Source organism: Actinia tenebrosa, unplaced genomic scaffold, assembly GCF_029948245.1.
Source record: "Actinia tenebrosa isolate PJP-AT-01 unplaced genomic scaffold, QUT_ActTen_1.0 PGA_scaffold4__44_contigs__length_22323623, whole genome shotgun sequence".
Lineage (NCBI taxonomy): Eukaryota > Metazoa > Cnidaria > Anthozoa > Actiniaria > Actiniidae > Actinia > Actinia tenebrosa.
The window spans coordinates 14,971,102-14,989,575 of NW_028292581.1; the positions used below are offsets into that span (position 1 = coordinate 14,971,102).

Consider the following 18,474-nt stretch of genomic DNA (forward strand, 5'->3'; position numbering starts at 1 on the left):
CATTTCTCCTCCAAGTTGTTATTTCGTTGTAAGCTTCTAGTATGGCCATGGTAGGAATATTAATTTCCACGCCTTCTAAATTTTTACCCCAGCAGATTGTAGTTGGTTTGTTAACGTTTGTATATAATGGAAGATTACCAGGCTTACTCACGCTTTCAGAAGAACAATCACTAATTGAAATAGATGTACATGTATTCTTATCGATCTTATCGATCCATTCAGCGTTATCTCTTGGGAGAAGATTAATGTTTGTAATATTCAAATTCGTTGATGGATTCGGTTGACTAGATACATATTTAATTTCGTTCTCGTATTCTATAGAATTTTCTTGTAAAATTGAGATATCAACTGCTGAAGAATTTAGTCTATTTGATGCAGCTTGCTTTTCCTTTGGGTTTTTATTTTTGGATCCTTTAGGTCGACCTCGTTTTCTCGGTTCCACTTGCGTGATCGTTGACTTCTCATTGACAGGTTTTCTAGGTCTTCCTCGCTTACGCTCAGTTTGGCTGTCATTCGCAGAAATAAGGTCATCTTGGTTATTTATCATCTTTCCAGCTTCTCCAAAATAAAGTATTACGGCTTGGATAGTTTAGTTTAGATTCATTATGTTTTAATTGAAGAAATATGGCTCCTTTGTAGGAGCTCCAACGGGACGTCCTTCCTGCACTGCCCAATTGAACAATTCAATTTTTTATTTATTTGTTTTTTTTTTATTTATTCATTTATTTTATTTGTTTTAATTTTTTTTTAATTTTTTTTTTTTACAAATCTCTTTCCAGTAAATGATGTTCTCCTGCATCAAAAATTTCAAAAACTTATTTGAAGACAGATATCCCATAGGTTCGAGTGAAAGATTCATTAGGTCTTGTCTGTAAGTCAGAAATTTGAGCGAAAAGTTCGATGTTTGAGAGAAGCGCCCAATTTGAAAGTAAACTCATAATTCGAAATATAGTATCAAAAATCCTAATTTGCATATCTGAATATTCCGGGGCATGGCTATAGTATTAGTGTTACAGTTTCCAACTACCTTACAAGTTTTTGCTAACATGACATAGGGTTCCTCTTGTCGCTTAGCAAATCATTACTGTGCGGATACTCCAACCGGGACCACTTTGATAAAGTAGTGTCATTTATCAATCACATTGCGACATTTAGTTCAATATTTTTGACCAGCCAATCAGATAGCACATCGATTTAATGAGAGGGAGAGAACACGATAATCTGATTGGCTGACGCATGTTATCAGTTTAATCTCTGTCTGGTTTACTGTTTACTGATTGGTCAGTTTTATTCGAGTGGCCCCGGTTGGCGTGTCTGCACAGCAATAAACAACTGTTCAATTTCCATTCTTTTTTCAAACAAAGGTTCTTCCTGGAAACAGAGATCGAAACACAATGAAAGTGAACTTGTTTAACCCTCCAATCATCGCGCGCTTTGTTCGTATCTACCCATGGACTTGGCATGCACATGTGTCGCTGAGGGCTGAGCTGTATGGATTCAACCAAGGTGAGTCTGCCCCACGTTTTCATGCACACTGATTGTGTTGCACAACAATATAGGATGCGTAAGGAAAGTGAAATCGTCGATGAGACAAGTCTTAAAATAATACATTAGCAATTACTAAATGGCGTATTTTTCAAGAAAGTTAAAGAAACTCTCTTGAAAGTCATTTGCCCATTTGAAGTTTTTAAAATTAAAAGCGCAACTTTCGTTGCAATTTAGCGTTTTTTTTCTGGGCTCGAAAATAACCCTGAAATTAACCCTGAAATATGCATGAAATATCTCATTAAACTCACTAAAGAAGTTAATATATTATTTAAAGAATGGTTTTCCATTGTACAAACAATGTTACCCCCAACGAACAATAGTATGAAGCATTCAATGCAGTATTTTGATAAAAAATTTTGATTTTTTATCTTATTTTAGGATCAAATAAAATTCCTCTTGGTCTGGAAGATGGCACGATCCCCAACTATGCCATCAGAGCCTCCTCACAGTGGGATGGTAACCATGCACCATATCTTGCTCGTCTTAACAACATTAGACGCGGAAGGAAGGTTGGTGGATGGTCTTCCAGAAGGAACCAACGAGGACAATGGATTCAGGTTGCTTTAGGATCATACACAACCATCACAGGCATTCGTACTCAAGGTCGTCAAGATGCCAACCAGTGGGTCAAGACATACACTGTGGCTTACAGTAACAATGGAAGGCACTTCAGAACGTACAGAGTTCGTAGACGTGTTAAGGTAAATGATAAGAATTAATTTAATTGTCTAGTAGCACTGCATATATTTAGAGTGTAAAGTTCGTCTTCTAAAAGATGCCCTACCAAAATAAGGAATAAATCCCATACCTAGACGGAATTTACCCTTTACGCTTAGTTGAAACATGGTGACTAAATTAATACAATTACAAGAATCGCTAGTTTTGTATGTATAACATAATTGTTTTGAATTGATCACACGTTATATTATCAAATTGCCGTGATAAGAAAATGAGAAAAATTCCAATCAAGTCATGATTATTTCTGTTATTTTTTACAGGTTTTCTTGGGAAATAGTAACAGAAACAGCGTTGTAACTCGTCGACTGAGACCGGCAATTAGAGCTCGTTACATCAGAATCTATCCAAGAACCTGGCAGGGTCATATGTCACTGAGAATGGAAGTACTTGGGAGACGAAAACGTAAGTGACAATCTATTTTTACTTACTGAAAACAGTTTTTAAAAAACTTTCCAACTTTGACCATATAAACTGATTTATAGCACGAAAAGGAAAACCTCCACGCCGATTCCGCGCTCTTGGAATGCAGAGCGGCCGTATCCGTAACAACCAGATTCGTGCATCCTCAAACTGGGACCGTAACCACGGTGCCTTCTTAGGTAGACTCAACAGACGTGCACGAGGAAGATATCAAGGTGGTTGGTCAGCAAGACATAATAACCGTAACCAGTACATACAGGTAATACATATATCAATAATTCCATCATGTGAAACTTCATGAGAAATACTATTTTCCTTTTTTTTTATTTCAGGTAACTTTCCGTCGCCCAAAAATAGTAACAGCCGTTGCTACGCAAGGTCGCCAGAACGCTAACCAATGGGTTACTCGCTACTACATAAGCTTCAGTTTGGATAACTTACACTACGTGCCGTACAGGTCACTTGGTCGAAAAAAGGTATGGTTACTTACTTCCACGATGAAGGATTCGACAAAATGATTTTTAATATTCTTTGGAATTAAACTACAGTCAACTCATTTTACGCAGACACCATCTGAGCCGTCACTTAGTGTCCGTACTTGATATCGTTATTACGCTATGAGTATTTTTCGCCAGGGATCTTGCTCCTCTCCGCAATAGAGGGTTTTTACGTGACGTCACAGCGGCCATCTTGAACTCTAGAGGTTTTGCGCCATCACGTTACGGCCGCCATGTTAGATGGCAGGAACAATATAATCGTTTTACATAAGAAATAATTCAATTCCCAAGAGCAAAGGATGTTATTGTTCCGCCATCTTACCACAGGCAGTCCAAGCTGGATTATGGCGCGGGCACGTGATGGTGCAAAACCTCTATTTGGATGCAAAAACTGTGCAGAAATTTTCTATTGTTTTATATACCAATATAGCTTCCTTGTCACTTGACCGCTCTATAGGGATGTGTTTGTAATAACGGGGTTTCCACAAGGCAAGAATTGACTGTAATGTGGTTTTGCTGATGCTATTATAGTCCAGTTCATTTTCATTGGACCCTTCTTCGATGCGAGGGTAACATGAAAATACAAAAGACATGCCCCAAATACTATTTGAGAAAAGTGTGATTTCTTATGTATTTTCATGTTAGCCTCACATCCACGACGTTGGCACTTTTGGGAAGGGTCCATTGTTTTGCTATTAGTTTTGCTGGACTTTAAAATCTAATTTTGAAAATCACTCAAGACTGATTGACATTTTGGCGTTTTTGAAACCAAAACCCTTAAGTGACGCTATTTTTTAAAAACGCATCGAGATGAATTTGGCAATGACTTACAAATTCCTCGCGCGCTGATTGGTTATTTTTATCATCAATTTTTTTTTTTCCTATCCGACATTCACTTATTCATTCATTCATACTTTTTTTTATCTACAGATATTCCGTGGAAACAAGAACCGCAATGCAATAGTTCGACACGTACTGAGACCAAACATCAAAGCAAAAAGCATTCGCATTCACCCAGTCAGCTGGAGAGGTCATATCTCCATGAGATTGGAGCTGTATGGACGAAACGCTGGTATGTCTTAATTAAAAGCAAATACAAATACATTACTTTTATTTGGTGTAATAGCTACAAAATTTAAAAAGAACTGAAGAGTTTTTTTTGCATAGAGGATCTTTGTCATACTTCATTTAGAGTGAAAACACACGCATATTTGTTTGCTTGTTAAGTTATAATTTAACCAAAATAGCCCACACCTCTGGAAATTATGTGGGATAGGGATCCTGATAAACAATGATAATATCATGTTCTTCCCTATAATTTCTCTTTTAAAAAAACTTACCTCGAAGTTTTCTACATATTGCTCCACAGCTATCAGATATCTACCTCTTGGAGTCGAAGATGGCCGTATTCCTGCTTCAGCATTCAGCGCCTCATCCATGTGGGACCGCAAGCACAGACCAGCAAACGCTAGGCTCAACTTATATCGAAGGGGACAAGCAGGGGCATGGTGTTCTAGACACAACAGATATGGCCAGTGGTTACAAATTGATATTGGAAGCCTCGCTCGTGTGACTGGTATTGCTACCCAGGGACGACAAGATCATAGTCAATGGGTGACAAGATACCGACTGAGGTACAGCAGAGACGGACGAAGATTCCCGTTCTACGGAGCCGGCAGAAGTATCTATGTAAGTCTACGTTAAATAAAGAGATACGTGGCTGGCATGATTTGATAAGAAAGTAGCTAAAAGTTTCTGTAGGATTAGAAGGAAATAGTATTGCTACTATTTTTAGGAATAATGTGTAAACTGCGTGTTTTTACAGAGTTTCCGTGGCAACAAAGACAGGACTTCCGTGGTTTTCCACCGTCTACGACCCTTCTCTGCTCGATATGTCCGTATCTACCCACAATCCTGGCATAGGCATATGTCTATGAGAGTTGAACTTTATGGTCGAAGATACGGTAATTTAATTTTTTTTAAATACTTTGTCAGTTCGGTCTCACACACACACAGTTTTCTAGTAAATTTACTTGTTTATGGTTTCAGTTGTACTTATGCTTGTGACAAATGTTCTTTGTTTTTCTAAGCTCGAACCCGCCTTCCACTCCCATGTGGTATTTCCAACAAACGTCTACCCAACAGATACATCACAGCTTCAAGTCAATGGAACAAATACCACGCCCCATGGCTTGCTCGTCTACACCTGAAGCGAAGAGGAAGGTACATGGGTGGATGGTCTGCCAAGAGAAACAGACGTGGAGAATGGATTCAGTTTGACTTGAGAAGGTTTAAAAAGATCTACAAGATTGCTACCCAAGGTCGTAGCCACTACAACCAGTTTGTAAAGAGTTACATTGTTAAGTACAGTGTAGACGGTCGACGCTGGGTGCCCTACAAAGTGAACAGTGTGGTTAAGGTATGAAATTTTAAGCTGAATTAAAGGATTTGAAAATTCAGACGATGCTAAGCGATGCTTAACAACTACAGTTTGAGTCAATAATTTGAAGTATGTATTTTTTATTCCATTAAGGTTCTTCCTGGAAACAGAGATCGAAACACAGTGAAAGTGAACTTATTTAACCCTCCAATCATTGCTCGCTTTGTGCGTATCTATCCATGGACTTGGCATGCACATGTGTCGCTGAGGGCTGAGCTGTATGGCTTCAATCAACGTAAGTTTTTAAGTATCAGCTATTGAACAATCGGCCATTGATGGCTTCTAGGGTTCGCTAGACTAAAGTACTTCGACCGAGGTGCCAAATTCCATTATTTATCAATTGACACAGTTTTCTTTGTTATTCACAAGGGTTTATTTAGTTTTGCTATAACCCTCATTATAAATGCGAGGTCAATATATAGTAATTAACCAGGTTAAAAACTATATATTGACTTCGCATTTATAATGAGCAACATTTGATAGAAAACCTTCTTAATTGATAAATGAAATACTTAATTACCTCGAACGTCGGCGATAAGCCTATACATCCCTCGGGCCTGCGACCCTCGGGATGCATATGGCTTATGGCCTCCGTTTTCGGTAATGAACTCATACGTCTTTCATAATAATTTATTTTTATTGTCTATTTTAGGATACAATAAACTTCCTCTTGGTCTGGAAGACGGCAAGATCCCTAACTATGCCATCAGAGCCTCCTCACAGTGGGATGGTAACCATGCACCATATCTTGCTCGTCTTAACAACATTAGACGCGGAAGGAAAGTTGGTGGATGGTCTTCCAGAAGGAACAGCCGAGGACAATGGATCCAGGTTGCTTTAGGATCATACACAACCATCACAGGCATTCGCACTCAAGGTCGTCAAGATGCAAACCAGTGGGTCAAGACATACACTGTGGCTTACAGCAACAATGGAAGGAACTTCAGAACATACAAAGTCCGTGGACGCGCCAGGGTAAATAGAGAAGTAGAGTTAATGTTTTTTCCGTATATCGCTCCAATCAAAAGCTCATTTATGCGAAGGGAGTAAGGCCTCTACCCTTGTATTTGCGATGTAATTTGCTAAAATCTAACACTACCTAAATCTTTTAGATAGAACAGTCACCCAACAAATTGGCGACCATGCTGCTCCTTTTCCTTTGCGTGTAAGTGGTGTTTAACAGTTTTTCGGATTCTCATTGCAGATCTTTTTAGCAAATAGCAATCGAAACACTGTTGTAACTCGTTATTTGAGACCTGCAATTCGAGCACGTTACGTCAGAATCTATCCAAGAACCTGGCAGGGTCATATGTCATTGAGAATGGAATTACTTGGAAGACGAAAACGTAAGTATTTGGGAATGAGAAGAAATAGGAGATAAAGAGCATATTAATCTTTACAAGAGAAGCTGAATTAAGCTAGATTTGCAATATAGTGTCAGGAACTAGTAACGGAGTGCTAGTAATATTGCTTAGAGCTGACATTACATTTATAATCATGTTCTTACTGTATCCAAATGCCGGTAAAAATGAGAGTAGTACAATTTACAATAATACAATAATCTCACCTAGCATTTTTACATATAATTTCGGTGATCGTTCTCCACGGTTTAGTATCTTTTTCCAAGAGGACTAGAAACATTAGTAAAAGGCCTTAAATTCAAGTTAAACAGCTTAATATGATATTTATTATTATTTTACTATCATTATCATTATCAATAATACCGTTATTATCGATGTTATTATCAATACAGAAGGTCCAATAAAGCCTCCAGGACGATTACGAGCACTTGGAATGCAGAGCGGTCGTATCCGTAACAACCAGATCCGTGCATCCTCAAACTGGAACCGTTACCACGGTGCCTTCTTGGCCAGACTAAACAGACGTGCACGAGGAAGATATCAAGGTGGTTGGTCAGCAAGACACAATAACCGTAACCAGTATATACAGGTCTGTCTTTATTTAAATCTCCTTAAATCCATAAGAATTACTTGTTCTGATTTGAAAACAATTTGTAATTTATTTTTTGCCAACTTTATTTGTATAGGTAAAATTCCGTCGCGCCAAAAAAATTACGGCAGTTGCAACACAAGGTCGCCAGAACGCCAACCAATGGGTTACAAGATACTACATATCCTATAGTTTGGATAACATACGCTACGTGCCGTATCAAGCAGGTGGTCGTAAAAAGGTAATTTTGTAGAGTACTTAATTTTGCTTTTCAATGAACCCACTTTGTTGACATATTACTTACGTTACCACGCAGACAAACCTAACTGCTGGGACATAAAGATATGACCAAATTCTAACTCACTTATCACTACATTTCAACACGTTTTATTTATTTTTTGTCTGGGTTACCCTATTCCAATACGAGGAAAAAGTGCAAGCAAATATTTTCTTTTCTTAGTTTCGACTGAAATACTTTATATTTCTGATGTAATTATAACGATCGATTTAATTAAAAGAAAGAAAGAAAACAAGAAGTTCTATGTCTAGAATATCATGGCTTGAACTGCCACTGTTTCAATTCTTTGACGACAAACCTTATGTTGAATTATTGTTATTTTTAACTCTTTTAGATATTTGCTGCCAACCGTAATCGTAACTCAGTGGTTCTCAGAAGACTACGACCAGCCATCAGAGCTCTGAGTGTTCGCATCCACCCCGTCAGCTGGAAATCACATATTTCCATGAGGCTGGAACTGTACGGAAGAAATGCAGGTTGGTTGATCTTCTTGTTTTAGGAAAGGGTGCATAAGTTATCCCAAATTCCCTCCTCCTCGAAAAATGGTCTTGCACACTTTTTTTTCTTTTCAAAAGTTTAATGATTTTTATCGCAGATGATTCTGTAGTCTTAAAAAACAGCGAAAAGCATCGAATGTGAAACTGGTGTAGTATACGTTGGCAACCACTTTTCTCTTCCCATTAGAATGAAGAGGTTATTTTTCATGCAATCTTAAAAGTACGCTCTAATGCTTTAGAATGTGCATTAGAAAATGTTCTCATTAAAACTGACACCATTAATTTCAGCTTTAAATCGCTTGCCCCTTGGTGTTGAAGATCGTCGTATTCCAGACCGTGCTTTCAGTGCCTCGTCCATCTGGGACCACAATCACAGAGCATCAAACGCAAGACTCAACACCGTTCGACGAGGACGTAGAACAGGAGCGTGGTCTGCTAGACACAATCGACGTGGACAGTGGCTTCAGGTTGATATTGGAAGTCTTGCCCGAGTTACCGGTATTGCTACCCAAGGACGACAAGACGCAAATCAATGGGTGAGAAGCTTCTACGTAACGTATAGTACAAATGGAAGGCGATTTGTACCCTACAGGCATGGAAGGCGAACAGTGGTAAGCATAAAAAAGCATAACATTTAAAAAATATGTCACATTTTACGGCTAATGTATGATTGAGGCATCCAAATTTACAGCATGTTGGTGAAACTAAAAACCATCAAACTATCATTTGTTACGATTTTTAATGCATGCTATGATAAAGACAACGGGTAGGACAAGGAAACTGGGAGGATAGTAGAGCATCAATGAAAGAAATCGTTAGAGTAGGTTCCAGTTACTGTAACAATATCTTTGAGCGACAGTTGTCTATAGACTCCTCCCAGCACTTCGGAATGCATCTCAGTTTGGAAGGCAAAACGACAGGTTTCCAATCTCAGGAAAATAATCAATCCAAATTCCAAATTGATAAAAATAATAATAATAATAATAATAATAACTCATCATCATCGAAATCATCGAAAAATTTCTTTAAATAGTAAATCTTGTTCACAAATAGACATATAAAGGCTAATTAATTGTTTTCAATATATAAATGTTCAAACAGAATGCATAAGGAAGGTTTAATAGTATTGAGATACACTAAAGATCGAATGGTTCGCAAAGTTGCGGCCGCCATGTTTTTTCATGTCACATGGCTTTGGGGTCATTCCCAGTCCATTTTACCGGGGATTTTGTTCAGATCGTATTTAGAATGTTTGTTCTTTTCGCTCTTTTGAAAAAAACTTAAGAAATTTGCTTAGTTTTTGATCTAATTGTTGATATTTTTATTTGAAATTTCGTTTACGTGTTTGTTTATACTGACGCCAAACGATTAGACACAAATATTTTTTTCAATGGGTGTGATATCGCACCTATTCAAATCGAAAACAAAAGTAATTTGCAAAAACCTCAGTATACCGGAACCCCCGCTAAACCGGAAATTTTTGTCGGTCCCAGCACTGTCCGGTATACAGGGGTTTTACTGTAATTGAATAGCAAAAAGACCTAGGTAAAGCTAAAATATTGAGCTGCTTTGACGTCACATGTTAGGAGTCTATTGCCAGGATTGCCTGACTCGATTGTTTGTCGATCAGCGCGTATATTAACAGAACTTTCACCAATTCACTGACCACGAAACAATGGTCGTACTTGTCGAAATTAAACTTCACAAAACATAGTAAACGTATAGAAATTCAGTTTAACCTCGAATTGAAACAATTGTTTCGTCGTGATTCGTCGTCACTGAGTTTGGCAAAGGTGTATGAAAGCAGTGGTAAAAAACCTGAACACGTGCTCATTATTAACGTTTCTTACTTTAGACATTCCGAGGAAATAGTAACAGAAATACCATAGTATACAACAGATTTGTTCGTCCTCTGAGAGCGCGTTTTGTACGTGTTTACCCAAGAAGCTGGCAGGGACACATTTCAATGAGGTTGGAACTGTATGGACGAAGATACGGTTAGTACGGCATTCATTGCATAATTCCATTTTTGAAAGTTTTCTAGTGTAATGAAACAAAATGATTTAAAGGTTATACTTGATTTCATGTTTTTATGTAATCCTAATGATTCCTTATAGATCAGGATAACAACATCCAAGAAATTGCAATTTTCGTATTTTAAGTTTTGATTTTACCTTTTCGTTAATCAGCTCGCCGTCCTCGTGTATTCCCAAGTGGTATTTCCAATGGCCGTCTGCCCAACAGATACATCACAGCGTCCAGTCAATGGGACAAAAACCACGCGCCATGGCTTGCTCGTCTGAATCGCAAACGACGTGGACGTCTAGTTGGAGGATGGTCAGCTCGTAAAAATAACAGGGGTCAATGGATACAGTTTAACTTGAGAGCACCAAAGAGGATTTACAAGATTGTAACTCAAGGAAGAAGCGACACGAACCAGTGGGTGAAAAGCTTTATCATCCGTTACAGTGTAGATGGAAGACGATGGGTGTGGTACAAAAGGAATAGTGTAACTAAGGTATAATGCATAAATACAGCGCCTATAAAATGTTTTTGCGGCAAACGTTCCTTTAGTTGATGTTTGATAGTGATTAGTGGGTAGTGTTCAGGTTTCGCCCTATTCTTATGGGTGTGGTACAAAAACAAAAACAAAAATTTAGTATGGAATTTTCAAAAATATATATAGTAAAAATGCTGGATTAAAAAATATATGCTCTCATTTCTTGCAGGTGTTTCCTGGAAACCGCGACAGAAATTCCTTGAGAGAAAACAATTTTGGTACACCAATCACAGCTCAGTATATCCGCATTTACCCAAGAACATGGCACGCACATGTATCTCTCAGGGCGGAGCTCTATGTTAGACATGCATGTAAGTAACAAAAAAAATATTCTAATCTCTACTGTAAACAAATGCAGTCACGTTGGTGGGTAGTTTTGGGTTGTTGAACAGCTTCTGGTAAAATATTAAATGCACATGTGTTCCGTTAATTTAACTTTTCTTTTTTTTTACAGCTCGATATGAGTTGCCCATGGGTGTCGAAGACGGATTGATTCCTTCCAGAAACTTCAGAGCTTCGTCGCAATGGGACCGCAACCATGGACCATCACGCGCTCGACTGAACACTGTTCGACGTGGAAGGAAGACAGGAGCATGGTCTGCTAGAAAGAATAATAGACGACAATGGATCCAAGTCGACTTTGGAAGAGCAACCATCATCAGTAAGATTCTTACTCAAGGTCGTCAAGATGCGAACCAGTGGGTCAAGTCATACACTGTATCGTACAGCAACAATGGAAGACGCTTCAGATCCTATAGAGTAAGAAGAAGAGTGAGGGTAAGTTATTCATTGATAATCAAAGTTTGTACCTCTATTTTACAAAGAATGTGCAGAAATGAAAGTTAACATCGATTTACTTGGGAATACTCTCACTGGAAAGCAAATAACTTTATGCAATCATTTTTAGGTTTTCTTAGCCAACTCAGATAGAAACACTGTTGTTATTCGTCGCTTGAAACCATACATTCGCACTCGATTTATCCGAATCCATCCTCGAACCTGGCAATCTCACATTTCTATGAGAATTGCATTCAGGGGTAAACGTTTAGGTAAGAAACTATTTCTATGGTTTGAACTCATTTTTTTAAAAAAAGGCATTTATTTTTTAAAAAATTTATTGTTTACTTGGAAAAAAAGGAATAAGGAAACTCCGACTCCGTGCGCTGGGAATGCAGAGCGGTCGCATCCGTAACAACCAGATTCGTGCATCCTCAAACTGGAACCGTTACCACGGTGCCTTCCTGGCCAGACTCAACAGACGTGCACGAGGCAGATACCAAGGTGGTTGGTCAGCAAGATACAACAACCGTAAACAGTATATTCAAGTAAGATTACTAAGGCAGTCTATTAATTCTACATTTTTAATACAACTATTAACGTTTTAACATATTTTAGGTTAGTTTCCGTCGTGTTAAAAAAGTAACCGCAGTTGCGACGCAAGGCCGCCAGAACGCCAACCAATGGGTCACGCGTTACTACATCACCTACAGCTTGGACAAACTTCACTATAGACCATACGTTGTAAACGGTCGAAGAAAGGTAAATATGCAGCTATTGATGGTTTATACGACGGCCATGTTGGGGGAATAGTCAATAAAATCTTTTGTTATATCCTCCAACATGGCCGCCGTGTCTTTTGTTATTTAATTCTCTTGGGAATGATTGAAAACCACCAATGCAGCTTTGGGAAGGGATTAGAGACACGGTCTACCTTTTTTAGATTTAGTGTTGCTCCAAAAACTCTCTAGGAAGACTTACTTTTGTAGTTGAATTTACTTTATATTGTTTAACACAGATATTCCGGGGTAACAAAAACCGCAACACAATAGTTCGACACGTTCTGAAACCAAACATCATTGCAAGAAGTATTCGTATTCACCCAGTCAGCTGGAGAGGTCATATTTCCATGAGACTTGAGCTGTATGGTCGCAATACTGGTATGTTTTTAATTTAATTTAATTTTATATTTCGCTAGTAGACACATGACTCAAAGCCTATCTTCAAGGAACAATACACCAATTAGGTGTTCCGATTCGGACAATAGCAAACCCATCAGCGTTGTAGCGAATTTTAGCTAATTTCATCAAGCTAGTGTGATATAGAAGCGGTAACTAAGAGTAGGCGCAACCATGAACTACCAAAACTCTATACAAATATACAAATATCCATCCCACATTCAATTCATTAAGAAATGAAATAATACAAGACATTGAGGGTGTTGACAGCCAAGGTTTCTTTTGTGCACGGTAAGGTAATGTGGGAGAAGAGACTGTGATTTTACGTTGTCGTCCGAGCCACGTGAACGTCCGAGCCACGTGAACGTAGATGTAATAATAAACTTAAGGCAGCTTCTTCAGTCATATTAAGAGCCTGACTTTTGGCGATGCCAACCGTCTCTGAATTAAAACTTTTACTTTCTCTTATTAGCCTGCATAGCGGCGCCCTAGGGGGTTCGGCGCCGCTACGCACGCTATCCTTTTTGGAGTTAGTTACGTTTTTGAAGGGGGGTTAGTAAGCCTTTGATGTCCTGGATAATAATTAACTTCGATAATTGGCTTTATATATCGATACGCGAATTTTGCGTAACCAAATCATAATCAATATTTTTGGTTCCATTTTTAGTTGTTAATATTTCTTTTAATCTTTAGCAACCAAATCTTTACCTCTTGGAGTCGAAGATGGTCGTATTCCTGACTCAGCATTCAGCGCCTCATCCATGTGGGACCGCAAGCACAGACCAGCAAATGCTAGACTCAACTTATATCGAAGGGGACAAGCAGGGGCATGGTGTTCAAGGCACAACAGATATGGCCAGTGGTTACAAATTGATATTGGAAGCCTGGCTCTTGTGACTGGTATTGCTACCCAGGGAAGACACGACTATAATCAATGGGTGAGAAAATACCGACTGAGGTACAGCAGAGACGGACGAAGATTCCCGTTCTACAGAGCCGGCAGAAGTATCTATGTAAGTATAGTTTCAATGAAGTGATACGTGACTGTCATGATTTGATAAGAAAGTTGATAAAAGTAGATAAATTAGCTTTTATTGGTTTGTGATTCAATGAATTCATATTTAATTGTCATGGCCCCGCCCATGAGAAAATTTTCCGCTTCACCGCACTTTAGTAAGAAACAGCACAATGTTTGATTCTCTTTCTCTCAAAGTAACCTCAGCTTGTGATTTCCGTTTTCTTGGTATTTTCGGTCCTCGTCCCCGTGACGAATTCAGCAGTATTTTGAACGTTAGTCAAAGTGCGAACAAGGATGGCTGGTTTTATCGATTTTTCTAATTCAAAGAAACAATTAAATGCAATTAACTTCTACACCTTTTGCTGTTCATTAAGAGAAAATGTACATTCATTTGTGCCAATAGTTGTATCAATAACGTGTAATGTACTTTCATCAACACAACAAGTAACATCATTAGCGCGGATCAACTTTCAATAACGATATTTGAATATGCGTGTACATTCATAGGCATCAATGGACAATCAATAGCGCGTTTGTACATTCATATGCGCGGATTGTATTTTCTTGTGCGCGAAATTCAATTTCAATAACACCAAATGACAAACAATTGCATTTATGGACAATCATTTACCCAAAAGTGAAAATTCATTAGTGCTATTAGCATAATCATTGACAATCTATAATGCGTTTGGACAATCATGAGGGTCAATGTTATATTCTATAGCGTGGTTCGACAAACATTTGCATGATTCGAATGAACAATAAGAGAAATAAAACAATCATTAGCGATTTTTTATCTATTTTAGCCTTTAATTTCTTCGCCATTTATACATCGTGGCAAATACGTTTGCATATAACTGAATCACTGACCACATTTAGCGATAGTGATAGTTGCCACATTTCTCTGGAGCCCTTCCATTAGCAACTGCGTTCTATAGTGACCTAGAGCAATCCCTTGTCGTCTTGCCTCAGCCCGATCGTTCGTATGTTGTTGGATCTCTGGACGGCTGAGGTCGGCTTTGATTGCTGCTTTAAGTGAGCTAACTGCTATTCTCCTACGCAGCCGCTATTATGGAGGCAGTTACCTGAGTTTTTTTATACGTTTTAAAGTGATAAACAAAAATCGCTAATGATTGTTTTATTTCTCTTATTGTTCATTCGAATCATGCAAATGTTTGTCGAACCACGCTATAGAATATAACATTGACCCTCATGATTGTCCAAACGCATTATAGATTGTCAATGATTATGCTAATAGCACTAATGAATTTTCACTTTTGGGTAAATGATTGTCCATAAATGCAATTGTTTGTCATTTGGTGTTATTGAAGTTGAATTTCGCGCACAAGAAAATACAATCCGCGCATATGAATGTACAAACGCGCTATTGATTGTCCATTGATGCCTATGAATGTACACGCATATTCAAATATCGTTATTGAAAGTTGATCCGCGCTAATGATGTTACTTGTGGTGTTGATGAAAGTACATTACACGTTATTGATACAACTATTGGCACAAATGAATGTACATTTTCTCTTAATGAACAGCAAAAGGTGTAATTTGGTGACAAGAAAAACAAACTTATTCAATGGTTCATAGTCAGCACAGGTCGCTGGTTTATGGTAGCGCCTTTACATTTCAATTTTTTTGGTTGTTTTGGCTCCCTAACTCCACATTTTTCATTGTGGATACTGCATAAGATAGTAGAAACAGCTGCTATTGTAGTATGTGTGTTTTGTTTGTTTGTTTGTTTGTGTGTGTGTGTGTGTGGGTTGTTGTTGTTGTTGTTGTTTTTTGTTCTTGTTGTTGTTGTTGTATTAAAAGTAATTATTTTCATTTCATTTTTTTAGAGCTTCCGTGGTAATAAGAACAGGAACTCTGTCGTGTTTCAACGTTTACGAAGACCCATCTCTGCTCGATATGTCCGTATCTACCCACAATCCTGGCATGGTCATATGTCTATGAGAGTTGAACTTTATGGTCGAAGATACGGTAAGTTAACTAATCAAGATCCGAAGTTCTAGTGCATTTTTGTGCGTGTTGTGTGACGCTAAGTTGCTTAAGCTTTATAGGTTTTTGGTAACCAATTTTATTAAAATATGTATACTCACAACGTTATGTATCAATGAATAGCTTACTATGGTATGGCAGAGGAATTCTGGAAATAAAAATGAAACTATTCTTAATTGGTCAGACAGGATATCCTCGAGCCTAACCAAAGAATAAGTGGCTGTGCGAACGCCTAAAACCCATGACTAAAGCGTTCTTTGTCAAATTGAATTTAAATTGTTACTAATGGTGATAATTGCTCTATACGAGCAAATATGAACAGATATAAACTCACGATAGTGTTAAAAACAAATTTAAGCGAATTATTGATACATAGACTGTACCGGCGTCATGAAGAACTTGATTCTTCTACAGAAAAAAGCTTTATCACTGTTGTTGAGTTCTTTCTAAATAAAAATTAGAGATGAAATTTTCATACAGCACTAAATATAAATCATTGTGCTATTTAGCTAAAAAACGTCTACCTGTCTCGTGTGGTATTTCCAACAAGCGACTACCCAACAGATACATCACAGCTTCAAGTCAATGGAACAAATACCACGCCCCATGGCTCGCTCGTCTACACCTGAAGCGAAGAGGAAGGTACATGGGTGGATGGTCTGCCAAGAGAAACAGACGTGGAGAATGGATTCAGTTTGACTTGAGAAGGTTTAAAAAGATCTACAAGATCGTCACCCAAGGTCGAAGCCACGCCAACCAGTTTGTAAAGAGTTACATTGTTAAGTACAGTGTGGACGGTCGACGCTGGGTGTCCTACAAAGTGAACAGCGTGGTTAAGGTATTGCCTCATCTTCAAAAGTAAAACCCGCAATATTTTCTCAAAACAATCCGCTATTTTTCTCCTTGCTCCTTTTCTTATTTAATACAACAACTCTCTAGTATTATTCTTTTATTAATTTGTTTGTATGCAAATTTATTTACCATTGGAAGCATCCGCCATCCTCTATTCTAGTTAGTGTGTGACAAATATTAGAAAATAAGTTGCCATTTAACATATTTTTTGCACTTAGGTTCTTCCTGGAAATAGGCATCACAAGTCAGTGAAAGAGAACTTGTTTAACCCTCCCATCATCGCTCGTTTTGTTCGTATCTATCCATGGACTTGGCATGCACATATGTCGCTGAGGGCTGAGCTGTATGGTTTCAACCAAAGTAAGTTTTTGCGCAATAATTCAAAAAGCGAATGCGATAACTACAGCTATCTTGATTCATTTTTGATGTAAAACTCTCTCAATTAAGTATTTGAATTGTCTTTCTTTCATTCAACTTTAGATAAGCGTAATGCTGATAAACGCTTTTAAAAAAACCTCTCTTTTCCAGGAAAAAACAACGTTCCTATTGGTCTGGAAGATGGCAAGATTCCCAACTTTGCCATCAGAGCCTCCTCACAGTGGGATGGTAACCATGCACCATATCTTGCTCGTCTTAACAACATTAGACGCGGAAGGAAGGTTGGTGGATGGTCTTCCAGAAGGAACCAACGAGGACAATGGATTCAGGTTGATTTAGGATCATACACAACCATCACAGGCATTCGCACTCAAGGTCGTCAAGATGCAAACCAGTGGGTCAAGACATACACTGTAGCTTACAGCAATAATGGAAGGAACTTCAAAACGTACAAATTCCGTGGACGCGCCAAGGTAAGCAAACGAATGAATATAGTAATCATAGAATTGAGGTTATTAGAAATTGGTTGATATATTTCGGGTTTTAGTTTGTTTGTATTCGAACGCATACCTAAATGATTGGCAACGGGTACTTTTTATATTATTTCTAGGTATTCCAGGCAAATAGGAATCGAAACACCGTCGTAACTCGTCGACTAAGACCAGCAATTCGAGCACGTTACGTCAGAATCTATCCAAGAACCTGGCAGGGTCATATGTCCCTGAGAATGGAAGTACTTGGAAGACGAAAAGGTTTGTATGATTATTCTATGCTGCTATCCTCTATTCTATATTATTCTAACTGTCTTGTCTAGTCCCCTGCTATTACAGTAAGCTACTACCAAATTTTCTGTTATCAATAATTCGTATCATTATATATTTCACTCAGTAAAACTTGTACTATATATAATCGATTGATTGATTCTAGGTATTTTACGAACAGAACCGGGTTATTTTTTTCATATATCTAATTTCTTCATACGAATTCTCAGCTTTGCTCATCAAGAGGTTGGGATTTTCAGGGAGTTTTTTCTCATTAGTTCAACATACTCATAAACCAAGATTTTCGAATCAATATTATTATTCACTGACAAATTGCTTCAGGACGAGTAATAAAACCCCCACGACGATTACGGGCCCTTGGAATGCAGAGCGGTCGCATCCGTAACAACCAGATCCGTGCATCCTCGAACTGGGACCGTAACCACGGTGCCTTCTTGGCCAGACTCAACAGACGTGCACGAGGAAGACTTCAAGGCGGTTGGTCAGCAAGGCACAACAACCGTAAACAGTACATACAGGTAACATATC

The 18,474-nt window shown here is 38.3% G+C and overlaps 1 protein-coding gene across 1 annotated transcript in view; it reads left to right on the forward strand.

Annotated features, from left to right (window-relative positions):
• The window catches only part of LOC116297801 (uncharacterized), a 63,073-nt gene that overhangs the window by 12,427 nt on the left and 32,172 nt on the right, over positions 1 to 18,474 (forward strand). Inside the window, 31 exon segments of the mRNA XM_089036276.1 lie at positions 1,365 to 1,506; positions 1,927 to 2,249; positions 2,547 to 2,688; positions 2,769 to 2,965; positions 3,039 to 3,182; positions 4,134 to 4,275; positions 4,573 to 4,892; positions 5,029 to 5,167; positions 5,294 to 5,622; positions 5,737 to 5,878; positions 6,296 to 6,618; positions 6,848 to 6,989; positions 7,397 to 7,593; positions 7,691 to 7,834; positions 8,226 to 8,367; positions 8,677 to 8,999; positions 10,244 to 10,385; positions 10,578 to 10,906; positions 11,118 to 11,259; positions 11,403 to 11,725; positions 11,856 to 11,997; positions 12,086 to 12,273; positions 12,344 to 12,487; positions 12,744 to 12,885; positions 13,597 to 13,916; positions 15,775 to 15,916; positions 16,444 to 16,772; positions 17,005 to 17,146; positions 17,315 to 17,637; positions 17,775 to 17,916; positions 18,268 to 18,464. Coding sequence (XP_088892402.1) covers positions 1,365 to 1,506; positions 1,927 to 2,249; positions 2,547 to 2,688; positions 2,769 to 2,965; positions 3,039 to 3,182; positions 4,134 to 4,275; positions 4,573 to 4,892; positions 5,029 to 5,167; positions 5,294 to 5,622; positions 5,737 to 5,878; positions 6,296 to 6,618; positions 6,848 to 6,989; positions 7,397 to 7,593; positions 7,691 to 7,834; positions 8,226 to 8,367; positions 8,677 to 8,999; positions 10,244 to 10,385; positions 10,578 to 10,906; positions 11,118 to 11,259; positions 11,403 to 11,725; positions 11,856 to 11,997; positions 12,086 to 12,273; positions 12,344 to 12,487; positions 12,744 to 12,885; positions 13,597 to 13,916; positions 15,775 to 15,916; positions 16,444 to 16,772; positions 17,005 to 17,146; positions 17,315 to 17,637; positions 17,775 to 17,916; positions 18,268 to 18,464 — 6,438 coding nt within the window.